General features: G+C 36.2%; 1 protein-coding gene across 1 annotated transcript in view; it reads left to right on the forward strand.

The window, feature by feature from the left end:
* The window catches only part of C5H4orf17 (chromosome 5 C4orf17 homolog), a 39,494-nt gene extending 21,135 nt beyond the window's left edge, over positions 1 to 18,359 (forward strand). Inside the window, exons 5-9 of the mRNA XM_025386153.1 lie at positions 1,070 to 1,213; positions 13,701 to 13,782; positions 15,182 to 15,389; positions 16,435 to 16,478; positions 17,966 to 18,359. Coding sequence (XP_025241938.1) covers positions 1,070 to 1,213; positions 13,701 to 13,782; positions 15,182 to 15,389; positions 16,435 to 16,478; positions 17,966 to 18,165 — 678 coding nt within the window. The 3' untranslated portion in view covers positions 18,166 to 18,359. The remainder of the gene's footprint in view (positions 1 to 1,069; positions 1,214 to 13,700; positions 13,783 to 15,181; positions 15,390 to 16,434; positions 16,479 to 17,965) is intronic.
* Positions 18,360 to 23,970: the final 5,611 nt, after the last annotated feature.

Below are 23,970 nucleotides of genomic sequence, written 5' to 3' on the forward strand. Positions count from 1 at the left end.
TGAAGCTGGAAACCATCATTCTCAGCAAACTATCGCAGGGACAAAAAACCAAACACCACATGTTCTCACTCATAGGTGGGAATTGAACAATGAGAATACTTGGACACAGGAAGGGGAACATCACACACCGGGGCCTGTCATGGGGTTGGGGGAGTGGGGAGGGATAGCATTAGGAGATATACCTAATGTAAATGACGAGTTAATGGGTGCAGCACACCAACATGGCACATGTATACATATGTAACAAACCTGCACGTTGTGCACACGTACCCTAGAACTTAAAGTATAATTTTAAAAAACCTCAAATACAATATAGCTTTATTTTTACTAAACATAAAGTTTAATATTGTTCTATCAATTCCAATCATCAAAATCCCAGGTTGTTGACTCATTTATGTACTAGGTTCTATGTGTTGTTACAAATCAGTCACTTCGAAGGATAGAAAGCCTTTCCTAGAACAGGCACATGGATCTAAGGCTTCTGTAACTCTTCATGGACTTAAAGCTCCCACAACCTTTTAATTTTTAAAAATTGCAAACAGTATATTTACCTCCTAGAACAAGAAAATAACCTTTGTATTTCCCTTCCAACTGATCAAGGGAAGAAATTTAGTTTGCCTTTCTAACTCTCCAGCTGTTAGCTGTTACTTAGAGCAAGGAGGTAGCAACTTGCGTCATGTAGTTGCTTCACAGACAAAGCATAAAACCTCTCAGCTGTCTTTTCCTGGCCACAAAAGAGAAATCTTCCCAACTTAACAGCAAATCTCATATGTCATGAGTTGGTTGTTATTTGGAATTGCGATGTAAAAGGTTATACATTGCATACTACAAATTTGTTATCTTGTTATTTGACCAAGAGTTTAAAGTGATTTCATCAAAAGTTAATAAGATATCACTATTTGTTTTGTCTCCAAATATAAATATTTGATAGTTTAAGATAACACTAACCTTTTTTACTTTCATGTGTCTCTCATTAACCACAATATTTCTTATTCATTTTACAATGAATTTTCATAGAAAATATAGATAGGTGCAAATGTATATTGGTTATATTATACCTTTGATTTAGGAAGAAATTAAGGCCAAAAGTCCACCATCACCTCCAAAGGCATGCTCTACTCCTGGCTCCTGTTCTTCAGGGATGATGAGTATCAAGAATGATGTGAAAGCAAACACCATTTGCATACCAAACTATCTGGATCAGGAAATAAAAGTAAGTATCAGGTTTATCAAATCCATAACTTGGAAAAAGCATGAATATACAAAAAAATTTATACCACTAGCATCCTTAAAACTCTTAAGTGATTCCTTACTGATAACTGAATTGATTTAAGACTGCTTAGCCTAAAATCCAAGGCATACTCCTATTTTCATTTCCAGTCTTACTTTTCCTTGGAATCTTGACACTCTTAGATTAACACAATCTTTGGTTCAGACATAATGAAAAGCCTGGTGTTTATCAAACAAACCCAGTCCTATTCTTTCCATCTTTCATTATCATCTTAATACTTGAGAGGCACTATTCTTAATGTCTTGCTGCAATCTATACATTTACTTCTCATATTTTAAAGCATAAATTCCTCTAATCAACATTCATCTCTTCCTCTTTTCTTTGCAAAACTATGTCTTCAAACTTTCTCTGCCTGGGGTTATAAACTTAGTTATATTAATAGTAATATGTCATATCAGCTTCCTGAAAGTCCCTCCCCAGCCACAGTTATTTCTGAGAATGATATAAAATCAAGAATACATCAGTCAGCTGATATTTGTCATCTGCCATTTTTCCTTCTTTTAATCTCTTTGATAACCTCTATATTGAACCACCGTAAGTCCCACTACAATGAACTAAGGGTTAAAAGATTGTAATGATGACTCTAATTGGAAGTTTAAGTAATCAGTATCTGTAGTTGTAATTACAAATAACAGAGCACATTGTTGAGATGGTTATTGAATAAGCCTAACAAGGAAGTATTTTAAAAGTAGAGCCCAGAGTATGATAGTGATATTGATGTAATAATTCATGCTGATGATTAAACTTGAGAAGGAGAATAGAAGGAAATGTATAGAAGGGAGAGTATCTACATATTTGACTTATGTTTATACATTATTTCCTGATGATTCTAGCTAAAGACTTTATATTATACACAGTCTTCAGAATCACTGTTTCACCTGCTACACCCTGGCACTTTGATCTTTCTATAATTTTCTCATTCTCACCTTAAGAACTTTGCTCTAAGAATTATCTTTCCCTTTATTGGCTCAGTGAGCAGCTTCTCATTAAGTTTAAGTATCGCTTACTCAGAAATACTTTCTCTAATAGCCTAATCTACAGTAGCTAACCAGTCACTCTATATCCCATCACCCTTTGTTATTTTTTGCATAAATATGTTATATATGTATGTTCAGACTTATTTATTTGGTTCGATATTTTCTCTCTCTCCTCGCCCCACTCCCACTAAAATTTAAATCATATAAGATCTCACACTTGTCTGCCTTTGCTACTGCTTAATCTTCAGTGCCTAGGTGAGTGCTAGATACCTAGGAATTGTTAGATGAGTATTTGTTGGATATTGAATAAATAAATTAAAAGGAAAAGTCAACTCAAGATCAAAAGGATAACTGTAGAAAATCAGCTAAATACATAGTTTTCAACTCAATCCATAATCTGAATGCAGTTTTAGTAAGACTGTCATTCTTCCTTGGGCGTATCAATAGACCAGCATGATCCTATAGAGCTGGGTTTCTGGGCATCTATGAAAGAGCCCTCCTCTCAAACGCATCTTCTATTTTACAAAAATCAACTTAGCTGATTAGTGATTTAGTGATATAAAACTCACTAAAGTATAAACTCTTTGAAGGCAGGGATCTTGTCTGCCTTGTTCACAACTGATTTCTTAGCACTCATCACTTCACTTGAAAAATATTAACTGGCACACAGACAATGGCATTTTGCCAAATAGTTGTTGACTATTTGCTAAATAAATGAACAGAGAGGGAGCAAAGTGATAAAATAGGTTTTATCAAGATTTTTTGGCTTATATAAAAGAGCCCCAGAAATATTGCTCATCTCGGAGGTATTCTATTCTTCCATGTTTCCTACGAAAAAAAAATCTGGAATATTTTCTAATTTCCTACTATCCACTGAGTAACTCTAAATGGGCTGTGAAATCAGGAAATGCTTTTGCAGGGGTATGTGTGAAAGGGTATGCAGTTGCATGATTATTACTTTAAAAGGAAAGAGAAACATAATTCCATGTCTATTAGCACTTTGTTTTAAGCCTTCCTTCCAAAGATCTGGAATTTATAGACATAACACCAAAATGCCTGCCAAACTCTTATAAACAGTTGGTGGGACTATAAATTAGTTCAGCCTCTGAAAGCAGTTTGGAGAGTTCTCAAGGAACTACAAACAGAATTGCCATGCATACCAACAATCCCATTACTGGGTATATACCCAAAGGAAAATAAATAGTTCTAAAAGATAAAAAGACACCTGCACTGGCATGTTAATCACAGCAATATTCACAATAGCAAAGACATGGAATCAACCTCAGTGCCCATCAGTGATGAATTGGATGAAGAAAATGTGGTACATATACACCATAGAATACTACACAGCCATAAAATATAGAATAATACATTTTGCAGCAACCTGGATGCAGCTACAGGTCATTATTCTAAGTCAATGAATACAGAAACAGAAAACCAAATACTGCATAGTCTCACCAGCAAATGGGAGCTAATCACTGCGTACATGTAGACATAAAGATGGGAACAATAGACACTGGAAACTCCAAAAGGTAGGAGGAAGGAAGGAAAGCAAAGAAGGAAAAACTATCAGGAACTCTGTTCACTATTTGCGTGGTGGATTAACTGAAGCCCAAAGCTCAGCATTATTCAATATATCCATGTAACAAACATGCACATGTACCCACTGCGTCTCAAATTTAAAAAGAAAAGTTGACCAAACACATCCATTTATTCTGTAAATATTTAATGTCAAACTACAAAATACTAGAGTATGAGGATATAATCAATTTCTTCATTCATAGAGCTTATGAAGTAATAGTGCAACTGTTATAAGAACACGTACCAGGAGACTTTGTAGCTCAGAGAGCCTTCAAGGAGAAAGGGACCTAAAGAATGTTTAGGATGTAATCAGAAGATAAAGAGAAGTATGGAAGAGATCTTTCCCAGTCAAGTGACCTTCATATCTTAAGACTAAGGTGTGACAGCATTGCTTAATTAAAACAACGAACAACAATTAATATGGTTGATGCAGACGGTGCATGGAGAAAGTGGCAAGAGATGGGGCTGGAGACTTAAGAACAGACTGGATAATGTAGTACTCTATAAGCCCTATCAAGGTGTCCAGATTTCATCCCAAGGGGTGTGGGAAGCCAATAAAGAATTTTAAGCACTAAATGACATTGAATTACTTTGTAAGTATAAGAATTACATAGTTAGAACTGTACTTTAGAAAAATCACTCTGGATACAATATGCAGATTAATTTGGGAACATAAGGGGTGACAAAGTTGCAAGCAAGGGACTCTGATTCGAAAATGATAGATTAGATTCAACGCTTAACCTCCTGCTTTAAAAAACTATATAATTCAGCAAAATATATACAGAAATGATTTGCAGGTACCGGGCAACAGACACTACAGATTGGATCATTGAGAGAAGAGAAACAATTGGGGTTATTTCCATATTCAACCCAGACTTCTACCTGGGGCACATGCCTAATCATGGCACAGAGAAGTGGAGCCTGAACAGACAGCAGCAAGTTCACTAGGTACAGAAAACAGAGTTTAGTATTTGGGGATGCTGAGGTGGCTGGAATTTGCAAAGTAAGATCTGAAGAAGATAAATCTGTGCAGAGAATGAGCTCCAGAAATTTAGGGGTACCATTAAGTGTTCAGTCCAATATGAAGCCTCACATGTACAGGATGATTCTGAGACCCGGCAAGGAGAGCTAATGGGAGGTATTACAGAGCTTAGAGTTGCTGGAGTTCTAAAAAACCCTGAAAAGACCTCGCCGGAGTGAAGATACCTTGCGGAACATACCAGGACTTCAATTCAGACCCCAGAAAAGTTACGCCTTAAAAATAGCCCTGCAATAGAGGCTACTCTAGGCTAGATTCTCAAATCCTAAAATAAAATTTCAGGACATCAAGTTCACCTGCCAATATATTAATAATGTTCAAGAACAAAACACTATTTTTTCCCTCAACTTTTATTTTAAGTTCTGGGGTACATGTGCAGGATATGCAGGTTTGTTACATAGGTAAACCTATGCCCTGGTGGTTTGCTGCACAGATCATCCCATCACCTAGGTATTATGCCCAGCATCCATTGGCTAGTCTTCCTGATGCTCTCCTTCTCCCCTAACACTCCCTGACAGGTGCCAGTGTGTGTTGTCCCCCATCATATATCCATATGTTCTCACTGTTCAGCTCCCACTTATAAGTGAGAACATGTGGTGTTTGGTTTTCTGTTCCTTCATTAGTTGCTGAGGATAACAGCTTCTGCCTCCATCTATGTCCTTGCAAAGGACACGATCTTGTTCCTTTTTATGGCTGTGTAGTATTCCATGGTGTACATGTATCACATTTTCTTTATCCAGTCTATCATTGATGGGCATTTAGGTTGATTCCATGTCTTTGCTATTGTGAGTAGTGCTGCAGTGAACATATGCATGCATATATAACAAAATAATTTATATTCCTTTGGGTATATACCCAGTAATGGGATTGCTGGATTAAATGGTATTTCTGCCTCAAGATCATTAAGGAATCACCACACTGCCTTCCACAATGGTGGGAGTAATTTATACTCCCACCAACAGTGTAAAATTGTTCCTTTTTCTCTACAACCTCGCCAGCATCTGCTGTTTTTTGACTTTTTAATAATCGCCATTCTGACTGGTGTGAGATGGTATCTCATTGTGGTTTTGATTTGCATTTCTCTAATGCATTTAGCCCATTTACATTTAAGGTTAGTATTGCTATGTGTGAATTTGATCTTGTCACCATGATGCTAGCTGGTTATTTTGCAGACTTGTTTATGTGGTTGGTTCATAGTGTCACTGGTCTGTGTACTTAACTGTGTTTTTGTGGTGGTTGGTAAAAGTTTTCCTTTCCATATTTAGTGCTTCCTTCAGGAGCAAGGCAGGCCTGGTGGTGACAAATTCCCTCAGCATTTGCTTGTCTAAAAAGCATCTTATTTCTCCTTCGCTAATGGAGCTCAGTTTGGCCAGATGTGAAATTCTGGGTTGGAAACTCTTTTCTTTAAGAATGTTGAATATTGGCTCCCAATTTCTTCTAGCTTGTGGGGTTTCCACTGAGAGATCTGGTATTAGTCTGATGGACTTCCCTTTGTAGGTGACCTGACCTTTCTCTCTGGCTGCCCTTAATGTTTTTTCTTTCATTTTGACCTTGGAGAATCTGATGATGATGTGCCTGAGGGTGGATCTTCTCATGGAGTATCTTACTAGGGTTCTCCAGATTTCCTGAATTTGAATGTTGGCCTGTCTTGCTAGTTTGGGGAAGTTCTCCTAGATGACATCCTGAAGTATGTTTTCCAACCTGGTTCCATTCTCCTCATCTCTTTCGGGTATTTCAATCAGTCTTAAGTTCAGTCTTCTTACATAATCCCACATTTATCAGAGGTTTTGTTCATTCTTTTTCATTCTTTTTTCTCTATTTTTGTCTGCTTGTCTTATTTCAGAAAGATGCTCTTCAAGCTCTGAGATTCTTTCCTCTACTTGGTCTTTTCTGCTATTAATACTTATAATTACATTACATTGTGAAGTTCTTGTCTTTGTTTTTCAGCTCCATCAGGTCAGTTATGTTCCTCTCTAAACTGGCTATTCTTGTTATCGGCTTATGTATTGTTTTATCATGATTCTTAGCTTCTTTACACTAAGTTACAACATGCTCCTTTAGCTTAGCAAAGTTTGTTATTACCCACCTTCTGAAGCCTACTTCTCTCATTCAGCCATCTCAGCCTCAGCCCAGTTCTGTGTCCTTGCTTGAGATGTGTTGCAGTCATTTGGAGGAGAAGAACAACCCTGGCTTCTTGAGTTTTCAGCATTTTTGCATTGATTCATTTTCATCTGTGTGGGCTTATCTACCTTCAATCTTTGAGGTTACTGACCTTTAAATGGGATTTTTGTGGCATCCTTTTTTTTTTGTTGTTGTTGTTTTCTGTTTGTTTTTCTTCTAACAGTCAGGCCACTCTTCTGTAGGGCTGCTGCAGTTTGTTGGGGGTCTGCTCCAGACCCTGGTGGCCTTGAGTTTTCCCATACCTGGAGGTATCACCAGTGAAGGCTGCAAGACAGCAAAGATGTCTGCCTGCTCCTTCCTCTGGGATCTCCATCCTAGGGGGCTACTGACCTGTTGCTGGCTCAAATGCTCCTATAGGAGATGTGTGGAGGCTTCTATTGGGAGGCATTACCGGGTCAGGAGGAATGGAATCAGGGACCTACTTAAAGAAGCAGTCTGGTTGCTTTTGGGAAGAGCAAGTATGCTGGATTGGGGGGATCTCTTCCTCGTCCAGACCACTTGGACTTTCCAGAGCTGGCAGGCTGGAATGGCTGAGTCAACGGAAATGCTGAGACAACAACTGCCCCTCCCCCTGGGGGGCTCTGTCCCCGGGGAGATCAGAGTTCTGTGCGTATGACCCTGGCTGGAGTTGCTGAAATTCCCACAGGGAGGCCCCACCCAGTGAGAAGGAATGGATTGGGATCCCACTTAAAGAAGCAGTCTGGCCATGATCTGGCACAGCAGCTGTGCCTTGTTAGTGGGGACTCCTCCCTATCCGGATGGCCTGCACTCCCTGGAGCCAGCAGGCTAGAAGAGCTGAGTTGACCAAAACACAGAGATGCTGTCTGCCCCTTCCCCTGGGAACTTGGTCCCATCACAGGCAGTCTCCAGCCTGTTGCCATTGGCTGGCTGGAATTCCAAGCCAGTGGGTCCTAACTTGTGAGAGCCCTGTAAGTGGGGCAAACGGAATGATGCTGCTTAGCTCCCTGGATTCAGTCCCCTTCCTAGGGATATGCACAGATAGTTTTCCTGTCTTGCCAGGATTTCTGAGCTGGAGTATGTTTCTGTGTGTACCTGAGTGGCTATTCTGCTGAGACTCCACACAGCTCTGTGTTTCAGGCCCAGAGCCTTGTGGCATGGGCTCATGAGGGCACTTCCTGATCCACAGGTTGCAAAATGTAGACTCTCCACAATGTAGCATATACAAAGTCCCTCAAATAATAGTTATTAGACATGCAAAGAGCAGCAAACTACAACCCATAAGCAGAAGGAAAAAAGAATTGATAATAACAGACACAGAAATGGCACAGATGTGGAAATTGGTAGAAAAGGCTGTAAAAGAGATTATTTTTAAAGATTTTCAAGGATTTCTAGGAAAGAAAAGACATAATGAGTGAATAGATGAGGCATCTCTCAAGAGAAATGGAAGTTAAAAAGAGACCAAAAGGAAACCTTAGAATTGAGAAATACAGCTATGTACTGCATAACAATGTTTCCACCAATAACAGATCATAAATATGACAGTGGTACCATAAGTATATAATATGGTATCTTTACTGTACCTTTTCTATGTTTAGATGTGGTTATATACACAAATACCAATGTGTTACAATTGCCTACAGTATTTAGTACAGTAACATGCTGTATAGGTTTGTAGCCCAGGAACAATAGGCTATACCATATAGCCTAAGCGTGTAGTAGGTTGTATTATCTAGGTTTATGTAAGCACACTCTATGATGTCCACACAATGACTGGATCATTAATGATGCATTTCTCAAAACGTGTTCTTGTCATTAAGTAATGCATGACTGTACAATATTTGAAACCAAAATTTCACTGGATGTGATTAGCAGCACACGTGGCACTGCAGAAAAAAATATGTAAGTGGAGTTAAAGAGAGGGCAATAAAAAAAAAATCCAAATTAAAGTAAAAAGACTTCAAAAAATGTAAACAAAACCTTACTGACCTGTGAGAATATATTGGGTGGTCTAACACATGTGCACTTGGAGTCTCAGAGGAAGAGGAAAGAGAGATTAGAGCATAAAAATTATTCGAAGAGCTAATAGCTAATATTTTTCTAAATTTAATGAAACTTTACAAAACCCAAGAAAGATAAACACAGAAGTTACATCTGGGCACATCATAATAAAGCTGCAGAAAACTGAAGAGAATATCTTGAAATCAGCAAGAGAAAAAAGACATATTACATATACAGTCATGCATCACTTAATGACAGGAATACATTCTGAGAAATGTGTCAGAGAGTTTCATTGTTGTATAAACATCACAGAGTGTACTTACATGAACCTAGATGTTACAGCTACTACACACCTAGGCCATATGGTATAGCCGATTGCTCCTGAGCTATAAACCTATATAACATTTTACTATACTGAATACTGTAGAAATTGTAGCACAATGGTAAGTATTTGTGTATCTAAACAGGAAAAGATACAGTAAAAATACAGTATGATAATCTTATTGGACCACCATTGTATATGTGGTCCACTGTTGACTAAAACATTGTTATATGGTGCATGACTGTAATGATGAAAATGACAGCTGACTTCTCACTAGTGACTTCTCACTAGAAATATGCAAGCCATAAGACAATGAAATGACACTTTAAAGCTCTTAAAATTTAAAGATAAGCTGACATTTTATAGTTCTGTCATTTGGAAGTAAAGGAAGAGGTGAGAGGGAGATAAATGTGGTTATAAAGAAAACAGAGTAGTAAAATGTAAAACAACAATAACACAACATTCAGGTGAGAGATAAATGGAAGTATAACTCACAAGGTTCTTACATTATACATTAAGTGGTATAATATTAATTCAAGGAACACTATATTAGGTTAAGGATGCATATTTTAATCCCTTGAACAACAAAAAAAGTATAGCTAAAAAGCCAATGGAGAGGATAAAGTGGAATATTAAAATATGCTTGATTAATCCAAAAGGAGACAGAGAAAAGAATAAGGGGAACAGTAACAGAAGGAAAAAATAAAAAACAAATAGCAAGACGGTACACTCAAAACTATGCAAAAGGACAAGTAGACTAAAAACTCCAAGAAAAAGACAAGGATTGATAGGTTTGATAATAATTTTTAACAAGGGCCATTGTTTCACCTTCTTTAAGTGTTTGGAGTTGATAGTGAATATATTTGGAATTATTTATTTTAATACTGATGTGCAGAGTAAATGGTAACTCCTTCATTTCAAATGTTAAATAATCAGCAAACAAATAATTTAACATGTCTTTTAAGGGATAAATATGCATAAACAATGTCAGATAGTTCACACCTAGGTTTTCACCTAAAAAAATAAAAAAGTTTGGACAAACATAAGGATAGAAGTCTCCTATTCCAGAACCTGGCAAAATCAGTTTTCTTTGACCAGAGAAGACAGTTTCTTAGAAATCCAGTTCATTGCCACTCAAATCTCTAATCCCAGGACTGGTTTGGGTAGTTTCTTCTGGTAATGTGCATTAATACCACCAATTTTTTCCCCTGTGACCACTCTTTACAGAGATTTGAAGTCACTAAATCCTGTCAGACCTGACCTTTTATGACTTGGGAGGGCAAATATATTGTTAAAGAGGTGCTGAACCATGTTTTTTGCATACTCCCTTTCAAGCCACAACACACAAAAACTTTGACTTTGATTTCTAATTGAATAGGTTTAATGACCAGGGAGCTTCCCTCTATTGGGAGTAATTGAAAAAGTTCCATTTAAAGTTTAAGGAATTTCCACATGTGTTAAAATTTGTACTCATCCTTACAGCACGTAGACTTGTGAGTACAGAATAATGCCAATAAAGATGGGAAGATATGAATCATATACATTATGCCACTTCATGAAATATGTTCAGGACAGGCACTCAGAACTCAAGGTCATGAACCATTTTGGAAAATATGATTGTTGGAATGAGAATTGGAAAGTCCTGCAAAGACAGGATGTCAGGACAACTTTTATGGTAGGTACCAAGGCTGGAATCCCCAGAATCTTTGCTGGACAATGGTGGATATCTCTGATGCTGAGCACCTATCCTCTGGAGTTGGAAGAGAAGTTTTCAATTCCAGAAGCCTTTCTGGTAGTCCGCTCTGAGTTTTTGCCTACCAAGATGATACAGAGAACCCTACATATAGGTTTTCAGTTACCACTATGGCAAAAGAAACATGGGGTTGCCTTGAGGAATTAAGGTTTCTTTGCCCTAGAAATCATGAGATCATTGACGAAAAGTTTTTTGAGGGATTCCAAAGAGTGAGTTCAATAAACTTCCACAGGTGGAATAACAGAGAGAATCTACTCATTGGATACTTTTCCGTTTCTCCAGATCTGATCAAGACTTGATTTGTGACCCTTTGGAAAAGCTATAATATCTCTGACACTCAAGAAGCCTGATTTACAGGTGTAGTCATCATCCCTGCCCCAAGCTGCAGAAACAAATGTTTTTCTGAAGAGATTGGAAGCTACTGTGTTCATTGTGTATCTGCGTAGGTTTCTGTAACAGAGAATGCAGGAGGTTTCCCAGGAAGACATATTCTACATCCTCTCGCTGAAAGGATAATTATATTATCTAGGATGTTGTTGATCAATTAGTGATCTATGACAGAAGCAGCTAAGAGTGATGTGCAATCACTATATTGATGAAAAATCCATAGAGGCAGAGTGGTTTAGAAAATACCATGAGGCTTTTTTTTCCATTTTTGCCACAGTTGTTGATTTGTTGTGAAATTAGGAGCAAATCTAACTTTCTCTCTTTAGAATATGTTATTATCAAAGACAGAAATCTTAACATAATAACAAAGTTCAATACAGGGCAGTTGATTTTCCAGCCATTTAATTTTGCTTCTCTATCTTCAGCATCTAGATCAGTGACTAATACAAATATTTGTTAAATTAATAATAATTTAAGACTTCAAGCAGAAATACTAAGAGAATGAATGTTGCAGTAGCTCAAACCAGATTTGATGTTGCTTTAGGCTGGGTCAAGACAATGAGGATGAAGACAAAAGGAGTGATTTAAGAAGTATTTAGAAGGTAGACTTTACTGAATTTGTCTGACATTATGTTTTAGAAAAGGGCAAGGGAGTTGTCCAGGATGAATCTCAGCATCTGGTTTGGACAGTTTAATGTATGTTGGTGCTGTTCATTGAGACAGGGGAACCAGGAGGAAAAGTAAGTTTGGAGCAGGTTTTAGGAAAAGAAATGTGGATTTTGTTTTATATATTTTGTGTCCAAAATATCTATAATATAGCTAACTGAATACATCTAGTAGGCAGATAGATATACAGGACTGAAGTTCAGTAAATAGATATGAATATCAGATATGTCTAAATTCTAACAGCAGACACAATTAAGACTCAGTCAGGAAACTTCATTACCTGTGCTTAACACATTGTATTTTATTTTAATGCTTATGATAGTCCATTTTCATGAGAAGTAATTATTCCATATTTCTATCTCTACTGTCACCTACATTTAAGCCTGTAGCTCCAGAGTTTTAAAAAAAAACTCAAGTAAGCATTCTGAATAAATAAAGGGAATTATATTCCCACTGGGCCAATTGCTGTGTTCAAGAAACTGAGGTACAATGATGACTCGAGCCCAGATCACATCCCTCTCTCTCAGACTATGGAGAGGAGCAGGGCAGATGGGGCCAGTTCTGTGACTGATGGATTCTCATTAGAACCCTATGGTACAGTGGGAAGGATAAATTCACCAAAAGTATATTCCTACTAGAAGACGTTGGTATTGAATAGACAAAGCAAGACAAATGTTGGGATTCACTCAAGATGGTGGTGGAAATATTTTTTTTTTTTTTTTTTTTTTTGGTGGTGGAAATATTAAAGGGAAATATTAGGGAAAGTTATAGGGAATAGTCACAAACCTTTTGGAAGGCCAGAAGGTTACATAGCTTGTAATAATTGAACAGGCTGAAGGCAGCTGGTTCTTACCTTGGAACATTAGGTCATCGGGTAAATACTAGGGACAATAGAAGCTTCCCCAGTTGTCTGTTTACCCTACCTCCATTAACTAACCTTTGACCTCGATGGCCTTCTTGGGAGAGGTCGACTAGGGATATTGCCCCCTAATGGTATTTACCTTAGACCTCGGTACCTGAGCTTTAATCATTCCTAGAACTCTCTTAACCATGTAAATTATCCGCAAGTGTGTTTACTCAAAGCTTCTGTTGTGAATTGTTTATCAAATAAATGCCTGGAGTGTGAGCTGCTCAGGGCCAGCCACAGTGACAAACCTCTCTTGGTGTGCAGGCAGTCGGACACTCGGCTGTACTGGCAAAACAGAATATCTGTGTGTCAACGTACGTTTTATTCATCCGTCGTTTAGGTCAGGGTCTGCAGGCAGACCCCCACAGCTAATGCCCTCTTATGAGGAGCAATACCTCAGACAAACACACTCCATAGCCTAACCTAAAGTGTTAATTGTACTGGAAATGTTGTTTTCACTAAGATTCTACTGTGTGCTATTTGAAATTGAGCTCCTGAGTTAAAAATCTCAATTGACTCAATTGCACATCATATACAGAGTGATATTTGGGAAGATGGGATTTGGAGAAGGTAAAGGAAAACTGATAAACCTTGTACTATTTATTTGCTCATATGTAACTCTAATGTTCTCTGTTAGATCCTGGCAAAGCTCTGTGACATTTTGCATACTGATTCTCTGGCAGAAGTTTTACAGTGGCTACTTCATGCAAGTTCAAAAGGTGCGATTAAAATATACATTTTAAAACAGTGAGCTCAATTTATTGTCAGAAACTGGAAATATGCCAATATCTGAAGTTTTGTACATTGAGTTTGCAAAGATAATGTTGCAGTACTATTTCTGCAATGTTTCAGTATAAGGTAATTGCTGTTCTGCATATCCAGCTGCATGCATGTGGGTCATTCAATGAACCCAAAATTCAGTATGCCTTAAATTGAACTCATTTGGGTGACATGAAACACTTGTGTCCAAGGGAGGTATTATTCTCAGCTAGAGTTGGTTTGTGCTCCTCTAGAGTCCACACACCCAGGGGCCTTCCTGAGCACATCTTCTGACCTGTTGTTAACTCCGAACACAAAGCTTATTTCTTTCCTTTGGTAAGCAGAACAGTAGAACAGCTACCCAACCTGCAACAGCTCTTACAGTTGCCCAACAAAACCATCAACTCAGTCATCTCCTAACCTCTTTTGGGCCCTTCCTGTCCTGTTTCATGAAAACACATGCCATTCCCAATCGAGACACTGATAAGTGGCAGAGAGCAGCTATCTTCAAATGTAGCTGGTCATCCTACTGACTGAGGCAAAATCTCTGCGGTGGGACTTGAGAATTTGCATTTCTGACAAGTTCCCAGGTGTTGCTGATAATGCTGTTCTCAGGACTACTCTTTGAGAATTACTGCACTGATCAATGCTAGGAAGTACCAATGTGTGAGGAACAGTCTAATGTTTAAAAGTAGGAAGCATTTTGGAAATATTACCTTGCCCCAGGAATTCAATACTACTTTTTAGGCAATTGAAAAGTGCTTAGAGGCAATGGGTCTTTAGTTATCTTCCAATTATTTTTTCTTTTTAAGAATGTAACATTTAATAAACTATACAAGTAATAAATCCTTATTGTTGGGAGAAAGAACAGATGAACCAGAAAGAAAAAAAGAGATGAGACAGAACAGAAATAATGAATAAAATTACCACAGACATCATTTAAGTGAATACTTTGGTGTATATCTTCCTAGATATGCTTGTAACTATTTATTACCTATTAGTCTATATTTTAACGGAATCATATTGTACTTCTTATTTTTGTATAGGTATCCTAATATCTTTGGTGGCAGCCTGTAAGACTGGCTACTGTACTCAATATTTTAAAACTATTCCACCGCTATTCAGGGACAAGTGCCTCAGTGAGTTAACTACTCTGGGCACTCTACAGTATCACAGGTCAACAGAAACTATGTTAAAATGAACCAACTTTTCTGCAGAAGTCTTTACTCCCACATAGGTAACTATCCAGAAAATAGATGACCAGTCTTTCATACTCAGGAGCTGGATAATCCTGTGTTTCTAGCCAAAATGACAATTGCAACCTTCACTCCTCCCATCCTTTTTTATCTCTTAAAACAGAAAAAGAGTGGGTCTCAGCTTTGATTCATTCTGAGCTTGCTGAGATAAACCTGTTGACTCATCACAGAAGAAACACCTCAATGGAACCAGCACCAGAGACTGGGAAACCACCCACAGTTAAATCACCACCCACAGTTAAATTGCCCCAAAATGCACTTGCAAAATCAAAAGTGCTGACCAGAGATACAGAAGGGCATCAACCAACCAGGTAATTAGATGTAATGGCCTCCTAGAAGGAGGGCCTATGGTATATGAAGACTTTGAATTATCTTGTTATTTACCTTTCAAAATGTTAAACAGGAGGTTCTAAAGCTCCGCTTTATTTAGTAAATGACTGCAATATATATTTGCTTTCATTTTCATATATGTAATATAAGAATTATTCTCAATTCTATTGTTTAGAACATTTTGGCAGAAACTATGTCTTTCTTATCTGGTAACCTTTCTTTTTAAGAAAAATTATTTTTCCACTAAGGGAAAAGCAAGAATGGCTACCTAGAAATCTAAGATAATAAAGGTTTTTATAGTTTAACTAAAAATAGATGCAATTGAGGAAATCAAAATTGTATTGTTACAGTTAGTGTATATTTTGTTAAATGTGTATCACACAGGTTTCACTTTTTTGTGTAGAACAATGCAAGATTAAAATAAATTGCTTCACTTAATTTTCTCTGATTTACTCCTGGGGCCTCCTAGAAAGAAAAATAACTACTAAAATAATTGAAATTACGGCAGGAGGAATTTTTCTTAAATGCTGTAACTTCAATAACAGAAGAAAAATATATATTTATGTAGAATCATGGTGAAAGAATGTGTGGTAGGATATTATTTAAGCTTGGAGAGAAAATCTTGTTGCTTTACAATTAAAAGTTGAGTGAAGCTTAAAGTTAGAGGAAAAACACATTTTTGAAAATATAAATATGTCAATTTAAAAAGCATTAAGACAAAAAAATTGTATTACTAATTGTCGCTGTCTTAAAGTTTCCATAAAATCTGAAACTGGAAGATAGTAAGAGTTAATCTCTACCTTAATGACTAATATATGATACAATAGTTAGATATTTACTCAAAGTAAGAAGAAGTTTTCATTGGGAAGTAAATTTAGCACTGTCTGCGTTTAAAAAAAAACACAAAGAATTGGGGTAGCATATTTAAGATACATACACACTGAACTTATTGACGACAGTGTAGTCTATAGAAAATACTTTTTCGTATCTGTGAAACTCACTTTTTTCTTTCTCCAACTGATCTAGAGTGTCAAGTCAAGGATCTGCAGAAAACAAGGAAGTACCAAAAGGTTAAGTACAGTTTTTGGTAGCTACTGAGTTGGTATAAAGAAACCAGTAAGTACTAATGACCTAGGGAACAGATTTTAAGGATCAGTGCTTTTAAAAAAACAGAAAAATACAATAGTAGTTTCCAGATCAACTCTTGCGAGAGTATCTGCTGACTTTCTCATAAAGATAAATTTACCTTTGTTTTGAAAGGCAAAGTGCCTGATCAGGGACAGACATTCTTGGAGAAGCAAGTTAGCAGGACAGTAGGAACTATAGGTTTGGTTATAGCAAGGCAGTGAAAAGGCAAACCCTGCATTGACCTAACAAAAGGATAATGATCTCAGAGTTTTGGTTCTTCAGAGCTTAATGGAGCTAAATAATTTCACTGGAAACAAAATCAACCAGAGAGAAGGGCAAAATGGCAATCAGCCACAAGCAGGTGACCTATGAGACAGCAAAAACACAATAGAAAAGAGCAGTTTTGTGTCCCACCAGAAGCCCACCTCCAGTCTATAGGGGCACCAGGGAGAATCAAGAATTGTGGAAAGTCCTACCTTGGTCCAAAATAGCCCAAACAAAGTATCCTTGTAGGTTTGGCAGTTTCTAGGTTTAAAACAAGCAGAGCACTCATGACTACAGAGCAACAACTATGAAGCGTATCTACAAGCTTTATACAAAAATCTGTCTTGTCATTTCTACAAGTTCCCTTTACACCAGGAATGATATACAGTCAATTAGAGCTCACTGGGGTCACCCTAGACCCCAGCAAGTTCCACTGTGATTAACCAAACCCAAAAGAGGCACTATCTGCTAACAGCCAATAGTAAGTATAGTTTAAAAATTACAAAGTACTCCCCTACTTAGACCCCAAGAACAGCCTATTGTTTCTGGCCTCTCCTACCAAACTCCTCATCCTGGGACTATAACATCATGACAGTGATGGTTTCTATTATTCAACTTGATGTCTTACCTGTAAGGCCCACACATATTTTATCATTTAGATATTTGGAACTTTTTTGTATAAGAATTCCCCAGTCATGCCCCTTTCTCTCCATTGTTGATATTCAGCATCTCCTTACATCCCTGTTCCTGCTTGGGTGCAACTATGTAGGTCTTATAAGCACAATTAACTTGTTTTAGCCTGCTTTTCTCTTCTTTTGTTGCATCTATCAGGACCATAGATCTTCCTTCTTTCTCTCATTGTCCCATTCTCACCCATCACTCTTACCCATAACCAACTCTATATCATTGCAATCAAAATCATGTTTACTTTTGAGAGTGAAGGAACATATCCTGCATGTTACAAAACAAATAACTCATTAAAGATGAGCAAGTGGTTAAAAAAAAAAAAAAGAAAGAAAAGGAATATGTTATTTTATGAGTTTTGGGTGTATCTGATTCACCTAAACTTCACATAGTTTTTTGTAGATAATATACTACTAAAACATGGAGAAGCTGTATTCAGTGTCTTGATTGTGGTCTTATTTAGATTTTTTCTCTATTTCAGAGGCTGAGCACAAGCCTCCATCATTTATAAGAAGAAATAACATGAAAATACCTGTTGCAGAATATTTCAGCAAACCAAAGTCTCCTCCCAGGCCTAACACTCAGGAAAGTGGATCAGTAAAACCAGTGTCAGCAAGGAGTATACAAGTATACAACCTCTGTCCCCAAAGAGCATGTTATCCTTCAACATACCGAAGGTAGAAGTTCTAGACTGGGTGAATTCTTTCATGAATACGAGCTTACCATTTACATCATCGAATTATTTTTCAAATGTATATTTTTGGTATTGAGGAATCAAGTGGTCCTCTTTATGGTAGCACATGTAAATCTAAAAATACCTGTATGTAATGCTACAAATAAATATTACTGGAAATGATATTTCCATTTGTAGTTAATCCTATGTGTAAAAGAAATATGTTTATTTATATACTATGTTTCCAGTCTTGCACTATTAGTACATGAGCATACAGCCCTGATACTAGAAAAATCATCCATAATCAGAATTAGGCAGTTACAGTTTGACATCTACCCCAAACTCTGTTAGGGGGAACAAAACACAAAAAACAAAAAACAAAACACCACCATCACCACAAAAACAAACAAACAAAAAAAACAAACAAAAACCCAACAACAGAATTTTAACATGTGAGATGATTTTTATCATCTGGTGTCTCATTGTTGTTGAACTATTATGAAAAAATGCTCCCCTCTCCTCCAAAAAGAACACATACACAAATTGTTTCTAACTCATGAGCTAGAAAGAAACTAGTTTTCAGTGAGTACTAATGGTGGATATTAACATTTCATATTGAATTTTTTGTATTTTTAAAAGAAACCACTCTTGGGCCACAGATATGATTCTTTGAGCATGTTGCTGCAGTCTATCTACCAATAAGTCAATCCTTTATTTAGAATGTTCACACTGATGTTCATCAGAGATACTATAAATTCAGTGTGTGGTATGTGTATGTGCATGCATGTCTATGTATACATTAAATTTTAATGATAACATACTATGTGTCAGGAATCATTCTAAACACTTTAGATATAATAACTTAATTTTCACAAAAACTATTTGAGGTAACTACTCTTACTTTTCTCATTATTTAAAATAAGAAAGCTGAGGCACAGATTTGAACTCATTGTGATGGGATAAGTTGTAACAAATGCTATCATTCAAATACAATTATTTCCCACATGAGAGTCTAAAGTTTATGTTTCAAAGATGATTTTGCTTTACCTGGTGATTTAGAGGCCCAGAATCCTTCCACCTTGTGGCTCAACCATCACCTAAAGCTCCATTGTCAACTGTACCATGCTAGAAAAGAAAAAATCAGAGTAAAGTATTAGTTTCCTATTGCTGATGTAACAAATTACCACAAACTTTGTGACTTAATGCAACATAAATGTATTCTGTCACAATTCTGTAGGCAGAGGTCTGAAACGGGTCTTACTGGCCTAAAACCAAGGTGTGGCAGGACTGCATGCCTTTCCTAGGCTCTAGGGAACTATTTGTTTCCTTACCTGTTCCATTTTCTGGAGGCTATCTACACTCCTTGCTTCATGGCTCTCTTTCATCTTCAAGGTCAGCAATGGTCAGTCAAGTTGTTCTCATAACAAATCACTCTGATGCTGATTCTGCCTCCATCTTCCACTTTTGGACCTTTGCGATTGCATCGGGTCTGTTATCCAGCTTATCCAAGATAATCTCCTTCATTTAAGGTCAGCTGATTAGCAATTTAATTCTATCTTCAACCTTAAATTCCCCCTTACCATGTAACTGAACACATTCAAAGGTTCTGGAAATTAGGATCTTTGAAAGGGACATTATTATGCCTTCCACAAGGAGGATATATCTGCTTAAAGTCTTGGCCTTGAAATGGTAAATATCACTTATAGTTACATTACATGGTTGAGAATTAGTATAACTGAAAGGGAAACTGATTAAAAACTCTTGAGTGGGAATCGTATTCCAATTACAGCTATGTTCTATGTTAACAAAAATTAGCTTTTGGTGGACAATCAACTTTGGACAATCAACTTTCTCCGACACAAAAATTTCATGGCTGGCTCAAGGTATGGCTAGAATCTATGTGCTTAAGCACTAGGTGCTACTGACACATAACAAGATTATGCTCAACTCATAAAATTAATGAAGTGCACTCTTTCTCACTTTTCTGTTATGAAGATGTTACAATGGCATTGCCAATTCTTTTTCCTTAAAAATTTGCTAACATTCATCTATCAGACCACATAGGTTTTGTGTTTTGGGGGGTCGTAGCTTTTTGACAATTTTATTTCTTCTGTGGTAACTGGTCTATTTATATTTTCTGTATTTTTGGAGAGGAGGATCAATTTGGGAACTTCATGTTTTCCCAGAAAATTATCCATTTCATCCAGGTTTCCTTGTTTATTTTCATAGAATTGAGTTTTACCTCATAATTCATCTAAATTTGTTTATTCTACAATCTCATTTTTATGTATCTGTAATTTTTTTCTTGATCCAGTTAGCTAATTACTTTCACATTTTGCTAGTTTTCAAAACACAACGGATCTTGGATTTATTCATATGTCCAATAATTTTCCTATTTCTATTTTGTATCTCTTTTCAGTTTTTATTAAGTTCCATTTTTTCTTTTTATTTCTTTAGGTTCATTATTGTTCTAATGCCTTAAGTCAAATCTTCTTAATATGTTTATATTCAGTCATTCTCATTTATTAGCATACAATTTTAAAGTGATGAATTTTCCTCTAATCACAACTTTAGCTAGATCTATAGATCTGATATGTAGTGTTTTTATTATCTCTATTTTCAAAATATTACATAATTTCAGATTTAGTTTCCTCTTTTATATAATAAGTTCTTGAGAAAAAAATTTTAAAAGTGAGGCTTTCATCCCATCTTACCAAGTTTATTTTCCAGTTTAATGTATTGTTATCAGAGAAGTTGTCTATATTGTTACTTTTGGAAAATTTTCCTTGTGGTCTAATATAGTTACTTTTATGAATATGAGTTGTATTATTGTTTTTTCAGCCTACAAAATTTGATATTACTATCTGTATTAATTATAGCATGTACATTTTCCACATATTGATCTTTTGTCTACTTACATTGTCATAGGTTGAGAAATATGAGTTAAAAACTCCTTATACTGATGTATTGTTTCATTTAATTCCCAAAGGCTCTCAATGACTTCAAATACTGTTACCTGATACACAGATATTCATAATGGTTAGATCTTTATTAAGGACTGCATTCTTGACAATTGTAACATGCCCTTCTCCTTTTCTTTATTTGTAATGTGTTGGACCTTATCCAATGTTAAGATTGTGACTTCTGACTTCATTTTATAGCCTGGTATGTCTTTTTCTATTTTTTATTTTCAATATTGCTGAGTAGCTTTAAATACAGCATGTATTTCTTTTTTAAATCCAATCTGGGAGATTTTTGGATCATTTAAATTTGCTGATAGGACATATAGATTTTGTCGTGTGATTGTGTTTTATGTTAGCATTGTTTTTGTTGCTTTTATAAATGTTTCACTAAATGATCTGTAATTTCCTTGTTTTGTTTAGTGAGTGTTCATTTGGTAACTTAGAAAGTTTACACTTTAAAAATCTTATCTAAGCCTGGGTTCCTCAGAAAGTGTAGCCTGAAACAAAAGCCTATATGTTATTACCATTTTAGGGCAGGCAATGTCAAAAAGACTGAGAAACAAGGGAAATGAGGCAAGAAATGAGAAAGCCAATAGAATTGTTAGCTACTGCTTGACAATTGTTTGCTCAAGCCCTAAGAGAGAGAGTAAATGGAGTAATATTTCCATTTTACATATAAAAACACTGAGACCTAGCAAAGGTTGAATAACTCATCCAAAGTCTCACAACAGTGGCAGTGGCAAGATTTATGCTTAGTCCAATTCCCTACTGTTTCCACTGATTCTGTCCATGTACCACCTTTTGATTCTGTCACTGCTTCTCTTCTTCACATTTATTAGATGACTACTGTATTTGTCTGGTAATGAGACAGGGAAACAGAGATAAATACCTGCATGCTAACTGAAATCAAAGTTTAATGACTACTATATGCCTTTACTGCCCTTAATTTGAATCCCTGCCATTCTCTTTTCTTTATCTCATTTTACACCTGTTGTCTGTATACTTTCTCAGGGCTCTACAGACAATTCTTGTCTTTTATCTACATCATTTCTGTGACCTTTTCTGTCTATAAAGTGAAATAGTATGTCCCTTTGCTTTATAATTGCCAGTCACTGGTGGATTTCATCATTGTTCATTCACCTCCCAAAAGATGTTTATTCAGTAGAATTACTTTCTTTTCTCATTTTTGGTTTTTCCATTCTGAGCATTTTCAAATGCTATAATGTCAACAGCACCAATCTCTGGAGAATCAGAATGAAGCATGGTTCTTCTCTTAAGAATGAGCTTGCTTTATGATGACTGTAGGTCATTAAAGAAATTAAATGTGAGGAAATTCTGTATTTCCACAGACATATTTTTTGATGCATTTATTTAGGTAGTTTAATTCTCTCCCTTTATTATGTTCTAACACAAGTAACTTTAATATTTACTTAAGTTTTAACAAATAACCTAAATAAACCAAAACAATGTTGAGAGAAAAGGATACATTAAAATGAGCAAAAAGCTTAATATTTTTAAAACCAAAATTTTAAATACTTCAGAAACTAGTTATATCAAAAGAGGTAGTAATCTTTGCCTTCTTTTCGCCTTCTTGCCACCAACATCCTAGATAAGATATGGGCCTGTAGTGGGTAGAATTGTGTCCCCCAAAAGATATGTCAAATCCTAACACATGGCACCCTGTACATGTGACCTTATTTGGAGACAGTATCTTTGCAGATGTAGTCAAGATGAGGTCATATTGGATCATGGTGAACTCTAATCCAATGCTGGTCTCCCTAGAAAAAGAGTTAGGACACGGATACAAACATAGAAGACAGGGTAGAAGACCACTTGACAACAAAAACTGAGATTGGAGTCAAGCCACTGTAGGCTAAGGAGCAGCAGGGGTTGCTGTGACAACCACCAAAAGCCAGGAAGAGGTTAGGAAGTATTCTTTCCTAGGGCCTACGGAGGAAGCATGGCACTGGGACATTGTGAGTCTAGACATTTAGTTTCTGGAACTGTTAAGACAATAAATTTCTGTTGTTTAAAGCCACCCACTTTGTGGTAATTTGTTATAGCACATCTAGGAAACTAATACAGGGTTTTTTGTAATTAATAAAAATTAAACTTTTATTTGGAATGATTTTCCCCCACCTTTCATAATTAAACAGTGCCCTATTTTACATTACATAATTTAAGTAAAAGGTATAATATTTCATGCTAATAAACCACATTTTTTTTACTCAGAAAAACATGAACCTTTGAAAAAATACAACTTAAGACATAAGCTTTGTTATTTTAAAATTGTAGGGCTTGTCTTTACTTACATATCTTGCCTATAGACCTCACCTTAAAATAGTAACTATAATAGATTACTAAGAACAAAGTAACAAAAATAGACAGTAAATATCAGTACTAAATCCAATAAACTTTCTGTGTATATATGTTAGTAACATATACAGTATATTACACATTTTTAAAATACAACTTTTATATATTAAAAAGAAGACAAAAGAACAGCAACTCATTTTACCCAAACTCAATGAAGGCTACTGAAATCTTTTAGCTGTGACAGAGACCATTTTACCTTAAACATTTAACTGCATATACAATTACTGATAGGAAACTAAAACAGCTCCCTTTTACACTATTATTTCTTGCCAACATTCCCATAAAAATGTTTAGTTAAGGATTTTTGTACTTAATAAAATTCAAATTGTTCTTAGGGTGTTCAACACAACCATTCAAGTAATAAAATAAGTATTCAGTATTACAGAATAATAAAGTATTTCAGTATTATTCAAGTAATACAGATATATGGCAAATCAATCATGTTATCAACAACTAATAACTGAGAACCATACA

Source organism: Theropithecus gelada, chromosome 5, assembly GCF_003255815.1.
Source record: "Theropithecus gelada isolate Dixy chromosome 5, Tgel_1.0, whole genome shotgun sequence".
Lineage (NCBI taxonomy): Eukaryota > Metazoa > Chordata > Mammalia > Primates > Cercopithecidae > Theropithecus > Theropithecus gelada.